Consider the following 10,716-nt stretch of genomic DNA (forward strand, 5'->3'; position numbering starts at 1 on the left):
TTTTTTTTTTTGGTTGCAGCCGTCGTTGTTTGGCGGGCCTGGGCTGGATTCGAACCCACCAGCACAGGTGTATGTGGCTGGCGCCGAGCCCACGAGTTGTATTTTTACAACTACATTCAAACCTCAGAGGGGACAGTGCCCAATCAGAGCATGTCTGGTTGTCTGGTAAGGCTACCAGTGAACAGCTGGGGAGCATCATGGCCTGAGGCATATGAATCTAGACGCTGGGAAGTCACCCCAAAGCAAGGTGAAGCTGCGGAAAGCTTCTCAGCACCCCCACCTCTGGGGACTCCCTGGGTCCTGGCGCGCCCCCCAACTCAGGTCTGCCCTAGTTCTGCAGGTGAGTTCGCTCCGGGACACAAGTATGGCATCATGAACACGGAGAGCCTCACCAGGCGCTTCCAGGCAGGGATCGATTGTCAGTCAGCTATTCTCTCCCTAGGGCTGGATTAGGAGCCTTCATCGACTGCTAAGCAGGAAGAACTGGTTGGTCTATGACAAAATGTTCTGGAGAGGCTTCTTCCAAGAAGCTCTGGGAAAGGCCATCGCTGACACCTACAAACCCCGCACACCCTCTACTGCAGGCTCAGCCCGACGGCTCCTGGTCCTGCTCACAGGGACCATGACATGTCCACTGCCAACAGACTCCACTAGCTGCACGGGTCGTCCCCACCCCAACTGTGCCCACAGGCAGGTCTGTCAGCAGCCCTGCGAGTGCTCAGACACGGCCCGAAGCTAAGCCAACTCAGCACCTCTGCCCCAACTTCAGGGCCATTCCTTAAGGAAAAGGGGACCCAGCTACCAAACCACAACTATCTACTCAGAGTCTGACAGGACTCAGGGGAAATTCTGTGAACTACTTTATTTTTTTTGAGACAGTCTCACTCTGTAGTTCAAGTTAGAGTGCAGTAGCATCACAGCTCACAGCAACCTCAAACTCCTGGGCTCAACTGATCCTCCTGCCTCAGCCTTCTGAGGAGCTGGAACTATAGGTACCACCAATGGGCCTGGCTAATTTTTCCATCTTTAATAGAGACAGGGTCTCACTCTTGCTCAGGCTGGTCTGAAGCACCTACACTGGCCCTAAAAGGGGAATTTGATTCTAAGGAATTAACTGGTGCTACCTACCTTTGTCCACTAGGGGTACATGCATGATTTTTTTAAAAATCAAATTAAAATGCTATTAACTAATAAAGCTTAACTACTTATGTTAAAATGCTATTGACTAATAAAGCTCAACTATTTACATTTCATTTTAGAAGTTTAAAGCTTCTGCTGTCCCCTCCCATCTCCTCTTCTCTGCAGGGCGTCTGCAGCAGCCCCTCCCTCAACAACAAATGCTCAAATGTCTACCGAGAGAGCCAACACAGTCACTGCTAACCCACACCCAAAAGCTGCTGGAGAACCCAACCCATGTACAGCGCCCCCAGGGCCTGCTGCTCCACTGTGACCCTTACACGGCCAAACCACACAGCAGCACCACGGCAACGTGAAGACAGCAATGGGCCCGGAGCTCAGCGGCTCTAGGGAGCAAACGGTGCGGTCTGTGGAGAGAGGCCTCCTCATGCAGGCTCCAGCCCTTGCGTGCTGCCACAAAGCCAGGCCAGCGGGAGGTACGTACGGCAGGTGTACACATCTCTGTACTCCATGTGCTCATAGTCAGGGAGGATTCTCATAAAACGTCCCGACTTCACACGAGGGTTTATACCTGAACAGACACAGCAGGGAAAGGGCTAAGGATGGCTCCTTTATTCACAATTGTTATTTTTTTCTGTTCTTAGGTTTTTTTTGGAGACAGGGTCTTGCTCTGTTGCCCTGGGCAGAGTACAGTGGTGTCTCAAACTTCTGGGCTCAAGTGATCTTCCTGCCTCAACCTCCCCAGTAGCTGGGACTACAGGCATGTACCACCACGTCCAGCTAATTTATTTTTTAATGTGTTTTAGAGATGGAGTCTTACTACTATGATGCCATGGCTCACCAGGGCTCAGAAGGGTGAGGGCAGATGTTGTGGCCAGTGGGTGTCTGGGATGGCTGCACAGAAGGCCCGGCTGGGAGACACTGCTGCCCAGTCCATCTTCCTTCACCTTTGCTGCGTTTGGTTCTGCTTTTCCATAAAGGGGACGTTCCCAGCCTGCTAACCCCAAGGCAGATCCCATCACGGCTATACCAAGGCTGCCACCTTGGACGCCTATTCCAGGAACTGAAGTTCATCTTCTATCAGTCCCCAAAGTTTAATAATTTTCCCCTGCATAGGGCCTTCAGTGCAAATCTGTAAAAACATAGTTCTTGTATTGTGAAACAAAAACTGAACTTCACCTTGGCCAGTACAGGTAATGTGAGTGTTCACTCTATGTGTTGCGTAAATTTTCAAGGGGTCAAGAATCAGCAGTGAACAATCTCCACCCAGGCACAGCGGCCATTCCTGTAGCCCCAGAACTCAGGAGAGGGTGGTTTGAGCGCAGGAGTCTGAGGCTACAGTGAGCTGTGACTGTGCTACTGCACTCCAGCCTGGGCCACAGACAGACCCTGTCATATCCTGATGTTCGTGGGCCTGCCCCCTCTCCAGCACCCTCTCTGCCCCTGGCTAAGATGGGCCCCACATGTGCACTGTCCCAGGCGGCCTGACAGCTGGGCAGGCACACACACGTGGGTCCCCACCAGGACATCACTTCTGGTGTTTACAACTCTGGGAGAGAAATCTGTCTTAATGCTGCTTTGAGACAAGCCAGGTCAAATGGCTTAACAAACCCAAGAGCAGTAGGAAAATGAAACTGTGTATGGGGCACTCAAGGGAACCACTGGACTACCCAAGAAGCCCCGCAGCTTTGCCAAAGGGCAAGATGGGAACACTCCCAGCACTGAAGAGAGGCCACTGGGGTGGCAGCTCGGGGCAAGGACCCTGAGCATTTATTTGGTTAGTGTCTTTTATGACTCCAGAAACCAAAAAAAGAAACAGGTGAACAGAGGTAGAAATACAAGAGGAAAAAAAAACAAACAAGAAACCAGGGCTGGAGGCTCACCCTGCTCAGGGAAGCTGAGGGTTCCAGGGATGGGGTGGCCTCACTGTGACTGAGGGTTGAACCGAGAAGCTAAAGCTTTGTTTCCTGGTCACCACTGTCTGTCCACATCCCATGGGGCTACAGTCCCAGGGCCAGAGAATCAGGAAACTCCAGAGACACAAAGCTATCCCTGTGTAGCCCATAGCTCTCAAATCCAAAGGTCCTGGTGCCTCGCAAGAGACCTGTCCCCATGATGCACTGGGAATTCGGTGACACGCCCACAATGAGAGAACAGAACCCCCCATGCTGGAGCTGTCACCACCAGCGCTGTGTTTACGATTCAGATTAAGTTAGTGTCTCAGAAGACAGAAGCAAGGGCTGGCACCGTCACTATTCACGGCTGACGTGCTCTGCTGGGGGCGGGGGGTGGTGGTAGTGCAGCGAATGGTGGGGGGCAGTTACTCACGCTTCGCGTAGACGTCCCGGCAAGACACGCCTGTGATCTCCAGTTTCCGTAAATTTTCACAAACACCGTACTCTGTAACAAGAAACATTTGCTGAAATTTAAAACTGAGAAATGACAAAGCAACAGAAATGGATGGCCCGTGGACGGTGGGGCCAGGACACGGAAGGCACGTGCAGCGGGCTGTCTCCCGAGCGTGCCTGTCCTTCATCTGGAGACCTCACGGGACCTGCCCACAGTCAGTCACCAGTGAAGCCATTATTCTGTTTTTGCCAGCGTCACCCTCAATGAAATAAGAATCTGTACTATCTGTTGTGATGAGTCCTAGAAACCACACCACACCAAACAGGACGATCCCTGTCTATGAATAAAGTGTGGCAAAAATTTAACTGTCTGGACACAGTGCCATGTTCCTGCTGACGTTAGGGTCCAGATGGCCACAGGGGCGACTACTCAACCCCGCGCTTCACCTCACCACCAAGGCTGTGGTCGGCCTTCGTCAGAAACCGTGCGAGACAGATGGAGGAGGTGGACATTTGTCCCCTCTGACTACCCTGAGCCAGTGAAGGTCCCCATCTCCCCACTGCACTCCTCATGCCCTCATCTGGCTGCCAGAGCCTTCCTGCTCCTGCTTCCTGTCCCCACTTGCAGCCCAGCTCCACTATCCACAGTCACCACCTGACACATCCCCACCCAACCCTGTCAGCTCCTCCGGTTCAGGCCTCAGCGGCCTCTGAAAGGAATCATCTGCTGAGCTAATCTCTCCCATAGAGCTGCCCATCAGTCCAACAGCCTACCCAGGCATCTGACTTGGGAACCACAATAAGCCTTGCCCAGCATCGCTGAGCTGGACCAGCCAGCGGGCCCATCAGAGGCACTGCGTCATCTCCATTTGAACACTGGGGAGATAGGCAGAGAGAGGGGAAGTGATTTTCACAAAAGAACTAGAGCTTTGGGTCAGCCGGGGAAGATGGTCAGTGGAGAAGAGACAGCCAGTGGTCACCGAATGCTGAACAGGAAGGGAGGGTCTGGGGTCTGCACCATCCCACCACAGCTTGCACTTACTGGGTCACAGGTAAGGTCAAGCCAGGGCTTCTCGGGAGGACCTCGGCAAGTCCTCACAACCACCTCTAAAGTCAGGACTCTGGCCCCACACAGAGGGAAGCCAAGGTCCAGTGTGGCCAGTGATCATGTAATTCATAATCTGTTCTGTGCAGATTCTCCCTTTTAAAGGTAAAGAACTCCCAAATGTTAAACGTCAACCTTCTAAAATATAACAAATACTATCTAGTCATTCTCTGCATTCCTGAGATAAACAATAGGAGAGATAAGAAACAAAATGTCACAGAATAATTCACAGATTAATATGCCCTACGTTATAAAAATCATCTATCACGTGTGCTTCATGTGATGTCTGCCTGACTTGAATTTCCGACTTGCTGTTCTTTTCTGAACCTACCGGCCTGCTGAGTGAGTACTAAGAGCTCTATATTACAGGAGGACGGCTCTGGGGAGCCTGAGGGGTTTTCAGAGTTCTGGTATTCTAGAAAAAGTATTTTGTGATTTTTAGATCTGAAACTCGTTCATTAATGAAACCTCAAACAAGAGACTCACACACATTCGGTGCAGAGAGCTGGTGCTACTGAGGCAGGCAGGTGGCCGGGAACCTCGCCTGCAGGGGACACACAGAGCCAGGCTCCAAGAGACTGCGTGTGGCTACAGAGAGGAAGCCTCCAGCATGTGCCCATCTGATCCAGAATCATCCTAGAAGCATGCTAGCTCAAGCCATTAGTAAAATGATAAGCTTTAAAAGCAACCACCTTCACCCTAGAGAGTAAACCTGAGTGAAGGGGGAAAAAAAAGCAGCCGCCATGAGCCGTCTCAGTGGCTCACGCCTGTAATCCCAACACTCTGGGAGGCCAGTGCAGGTGGATTGCTTAAGTTCAAGACCAGCCTGAGCCTGAGTAAGAGTGAGACCCTGTCTCTAAAAAATAGCCGGGCATTGTGGCAGGCACCTGTAGTCCCAGCTACCTGGAAGTCTGAGGCAGAAGGATCACTTGAACCAGGGAGTTTGAGGTTGCTGTGAGCTATGATGCCACAACATTCTACTCAGGGTAACAAAGTGAGACTCTGTCTCAGAAAACAAACAAACAAACAAATGCAACCACCTCCAAAAAAGGAAGAATTATAATTTTGAATAAAAATAAGTTTTCAGGTTTCAACTTTTTTTTGAGACAGAGCCTCAAGCTGTTGCCCTGAGTAGAGTGCTGTGAAATCACTGCTCACAGCAACCTCCAACTCCTGGGCTCAAGTGATTCTCCTGCCTCCACCTCTCAAGTAGCTAGGACTACAGGAGCCTGCTACAATGCCCGGCTATTTTTTGGTTGTAGCCGTCATTGTTTGGTGGGCCCAGGCTGAATTCGAACCTGCCAGCTCAGGTGTATGTGGCTAGCGCCTTAGCTGCTTGAGCCACAGGTGCCGAGCCAGGTTTCAACTAGGTATGCCAACTATAAATGAGAAACTAAAATCTAAAAAGTAACCTGTGGTCGAGAGGCTGAGGCAGGAGGATCACTCGCAGCCAGCCTGAACAACATAGCAAGACCCTGTCTCTTAAAAAAACAAAAAAAATGGTTTAATCACCTGGGCATGGTAGCAGTGTCAGTCATCCCTTCCACTGGAGAGGGTGAGGCAGGAAGATCCCTCGGAATTTGAGGCTGCAGTGAGCTATGACCACGTGCTACACTCCAGCCTGGGCCACAGAGAGACCCTGCCTCTAAAAGCAAAGACTAAAAAGCAAAATTAACTGTGTATCACATGGATGTGGGAGAGATGAAATTGGAATCTACCAAAACCTTTATTTATCATTAACTTTACCATTATGGCCAACAGCCCAGGAGCCTGTCCTCACTGCAAACAAGCCCAGGGGACAGGGTCCTTGTCCTCCCTTCGGTCAGGGTCAGGGATGTGATCCCAAAGCAAGTGTAATGAAGTCCAGAGGCTGCTTGTAACAACAGCGAGGACAGCACTAGTCCACCTCACGTATGCCTGGCTGTTCATGTCCCAGGTGTCTCGGGACGTGACATTTACCTGCCAGGTGGAAGCGAGCCCTGGGCAGAATCTCTTAAGTAAAAATTTGTCAATGATGGAATACCAGTGAGGAAAACTACAGAATTTCCTCCGGAGAGTTTTGTCTGTGGGTTTAGGAGAGCTCTCCAATCCCCAAGGCACACCTGGATACGGGAATAGGCAGGTTTTAATGGAAACAGCTCTCTGTCAGGTGCCCAAGGCCAAAGACGCTCAGACGCCCAGGGGATGGCGAGATCCCACTAGGACTCTCCAAGGAGAGCCAGGATGAAAATGCTCAGCTCAGTAACTGTCTTCACAGTATATCAGTATAATTCAAGGGATTATACTGATCACTTCTAAATCCCCCTGCCCACTCCCACTCTCCAGTTCTAAATGGAGAAAAAGAGTCTTTATCAGCAAAAATTCGCAGCTGGCAAGAGGACGTGGGAAGAAGTCTGCAGGGAGGCAAGGAGGGCAGGACAACTGGGCTCCCTGCGCAGCCTGGCAGCTGCCTGGACCACACCTTTGAGCATCCGCCTCCATGCTCTGTTAAAATTTTATTTCAGTGATCTGGATACAACACAAGCTGCTCTTCCAAGAGACTGCGGGAGTCAAGTTACCTCTGTGAAGTCACAGAGGAGAAAACGACTGCAGGTGCACTGAGGTCATATGGACCGGACGGAGCACCGCATTTGTCCCACAGAGGGGACCCCGTTTGGGAGGGGACCGACCCTACAGAATTTGTCCAGATAGATGGGAAACTAAGAAGTAAGCTGTTCCCTCTCTGCTACAAAGAGTCAGAAATCTCTCCAGACGTGGATGACAGACAGCTGGGGGGTAGGGCTGTGTACAGCTAAATAGGGACCAGTTCAAGCTCATCCTACTGGATTTCAAAGTCCAGGGAAACCTGTCTCTGTGAAACTGCCTGGGCAAGTTGGAATGCTACGGTGCTGAACACCAAGGCCAATCAACTACCTAGGAGCCTGGGGGACATCTGACTGTCCACTGGTCACCAAGGAAGTGTTATCCAAGACCACAGGCCTTCATAATGAAGGGCTAACAATTAGATATGACATATAGACTACAGATGATTTCAGAGGAGGTCTGGCCACTCATATCATCTTTTATTTTTTTTTTTTTTGAGACAGAGTCTCACTATGTTGCCCTGGGTAGTGCCATGGCATCAGAGCTCACAGAACTTCAAACCTCAAATGCTAGAGCTTAAGTGATTCTCTTGCCTCAGCCCCCCAAGTAGCTAGCTATGACTACCTGCCACAATCCCCGGCTGTTTTTTTGTTGCAGATGTCATTGTTGTTTAGCAGGACCGGGCTGGGCTTGAACCCGCCTGCCTCAGTGTGTGTGTGGCCAGTGCCCTACCCACTGAGCTATGGGCACCAAGCCTCATATCATCATTTAGTTTAACTCTGCAGATAAACATAAAAATTATCAGACAGATTACCCAATAATTATAACATTTTCTGTGAGGATATAGAGATATTTGTAGTAATTATAGAATGGCCTCTTTTATCCCCCATAAAAACAATGTTAAGACGCATATCTGGCCATTAAGCCAGGGCTTCAGGACACCCCAAGGACTGGAAAAATTGTTTCAGCTTTTAAACAAACTTACAAATAAGATGACAAGAATGTTCTTTCACTCAGTAAAAGCTGTTCTTGCTAAATGTAACTGCTTTTCCTCATCTGTGAAAGCAAAGACTCAAAGTGAAGGGCAGGGGAGAGGACAGAACCAGTTTGCCTAAAAGGAGAGACTCTGACCGGGAAGCTGGAAGGAAAATCAAAGGGGCAGGGCAGCTAGGCAGGCGTCGTGGCGGGAGCCGGTCGTCACAGCTACTCAGGAGGCAGAGGCAAGAGAATCACTTAAGCCCAAGAGTTGGAGGTTGCTGTGAGGGTGACAAAGTGAGACTCTGTCTCAAAAAAAAAACCTGTGTGGCGCCTGTGGCTCAGTGTGCAGGGGGCCGGCCCCATATACCGAAGGTGGCAGGTTTGAACCCAGCCCCAGCCAAACTGCAACAACAACAAAAAAATAGCCAGGGCTCGTGGCGGGCGCCTGTAGTCTCAGCTACTAGAGAGGCTGAGGCAAGAGAATCACTTAAGCCCTAGCGTTTGAGGTTACTGTGAGCTATGAAGCCACGGTAGGCACTTTACCAAGGGTGACATAATGAGACTTGTCTCAAAAAAATGGAGGGGTGCAGAGCAGGGCGGGGAGCTGCACCTACACAGCACCGGAGGCTACAAAGGTTCTCGCCTCTGTTGGACCTACGCCCACGTCTCAAAACAAGTGTTTACCAACGCCTGACACAGTCCTCAAGTGAAAGCAAGAAAACTAATCTACACACGTAATTTTGCTCTAACTGTAAGATGAAGAAGAAACGCAAGAGAAGAAATACAAGGTTGTGTGGCCACGAGAGTGTAAGTGAGAACTGCAGCCTGCCAGGCGGCTACTCCACCAGCCAGCACCTGCCCAGGTCCCTCTGAGGAACAGAGCAGTGACAAAGCTCAGAGTGCCACGCCCATCTCCAGAACCTCTGCAGTACACCCTGCAGGCACAGCACTGCCGTGGCAACGTGGATCTTCAATTTCTGGTAGTTCTGAGCATGATAATCCCCCCAGGTGGCAGTTACCATGTGGTGTACAAAACACGGTGCAAAGTGGGGCTGGCCCAGGGCTGTCAGCTCGGGAGTCACAGGGAAGGCCGTGCAGGATGTAGTCCGCACTAAGTGGAATCTTTGGGACACTTCACAGAGGCCAGTGCTCCTGGCTTCTGCCTGCTAAGTGTCGTGCCACCTTCCAATCACTGTGACAGACAAGAATGGCCCCGTGTGGGCTGGGTGCAGTGGCTCGTGCCTGTAATTCCAGCACTGGGAAGGCTGAGGCAGGTGGACTGCCTGAGCTCACAGGTTCAAGACCAGCCTGAGCAAGACCTGGTCTCTAAAAAACAGCCAGGTGTTGGCAGCCCCCATAGCTCAGTAGGTAGAGCACCAGCCACATACACCGAGACTGACGAGTACAGATCCGGTCCAGGCCAGCTAAACAATGACAACTGCAACAAAAAAATAGCTGGGGATTGTGGCAGGCACCTGTAATCCCAGCTACTTGGGAGGCTAAGACAAGAGATTTGCTTAAGCCCACGAGTTTAAGGTTGCTGTGAGCTGTGACGCCACAGCACTCTACCGAGGGCGACTTTGTAAGTCTCTGTCTCCCCCCAAAAATAAATAAATAAATAAAATAGCAGGGCGTTGTGGCGGGTGCCTTTAGTCCCAGCTACTTGGGAGGCTGAGGCAAGAGAATCACTTAAGCCTAAGAGTTTGAGGTTGCTGTGAGTTATGACGCCATGGCACGCTATCAAGGGCAACAAAATTAAAAAAAAAAAAAAAAAAAAAATGGCCCCGTGTGAGAACAGACCAATCTCCCCTGCACAAGCAAACTAGGCCTGCAGCCGCCCTGCCCTCAAGGAGGGGACACAGCCCCTCATGTGGGGCACACACAGTAAGGAGGGAGAAAAAGAAGAGCTGCACAGGACTGGAAGGACCATCAGCCAGGTGGCCACTGCCACACCAGCAGGAACTGGCCAAGTGGACAGTGGGGAACCCTCACAGGACTGAGAAGGGGACCTCCCCTCCAGGTGCCTTGCCCCCCTAGGCTGACAACCCTGAGGGAGGGAGCACTGCACCGGCTCACAGGACCTGTCTCCTCAGAATCGCCATGGCCACCAAGGCAAGGAGGAGCCTGAGATGTGACAATAAATGTCACATGGGACCACACACAGGACAGAGGCAGGACAGGAGGGGAAACTGAGGGGATGTGACCAGAGTGAGGATTCAAGTTCATGACATGTCAATATCAGCTCATTAATTACAACAAATTACTATCTAATGTAACATGGTAACAGCAGGGGAACTTGAGCACTTGGGAACTCTGCCCATCCTTGTAATTTTTCTCTAAATCCTTAAAAATATGGTTTGTTTAGGGAAAAACCCAGACTCCTTACTGTAAACCCTCCCAAGAAGAGATGCCACAGTGGTGGTGAGGGCCTGCAGAGGACCCAGGCAGGATGGAGGCCTGGTGACCAGAGCGGGAGTGAATGGAGGACTCCAGGGTGTGCCAGAGCTGGGAGGGAGGATGCTCAGGCAGGGGAGCAGGTGGATGGTCACCTGGAAGCCGCCGGCC

At 51.0% G+C, this 10,716-nt stretch overlaps 1 protein-coding gene across 4 annotated transcripts in view; it reads right to left on the minus strand.

Moving 5' to 3' along the window:
• Positions 1–10,716, minus strand: part of FBXO31 (F-box protein 31) — a 49,328-nt gene that overhangs the window by 23,767 nt on the left and 14,845 nt on the right. The window contains exons 1-3 of one of the 4 annotated variants that reach the window (XM_012812049.2): positions 6,003–6,022; positions 3,466–3,537; positions 1,622–1,708 (exon numbers count right to left, since the gene is read on the minus strand). In XM_012812049.2, the coding sequence (XP_012667503.1) occupies positions 1,622–1,676 (55 nt within the window). In that variant the 5' untranslated portion in view covers positions 1,677–1,708; positions 3,466–3,537; positions 6,003–6,022. The other 3 variants (XM_012812046.2, XM_003800792.3, XM_012812047.2) reach the window with 3 other exon arrangements.

Source organism: Otolemur garnettii, unplaced genomic scaffold, assembly GCF_000181295.1.
Source record: "Otolemur garnettii isolate 467f Iridium unplaced genomic scaffold, OtoGar3 scaffold00185, whole genome shotgun sequence".
Classification (NCBI taxonomy): Eukaryota; Metazoa; Chordata; class Mammalia; order Primates; family Galagidae; genus Otolemur; species Otolemur garnettii.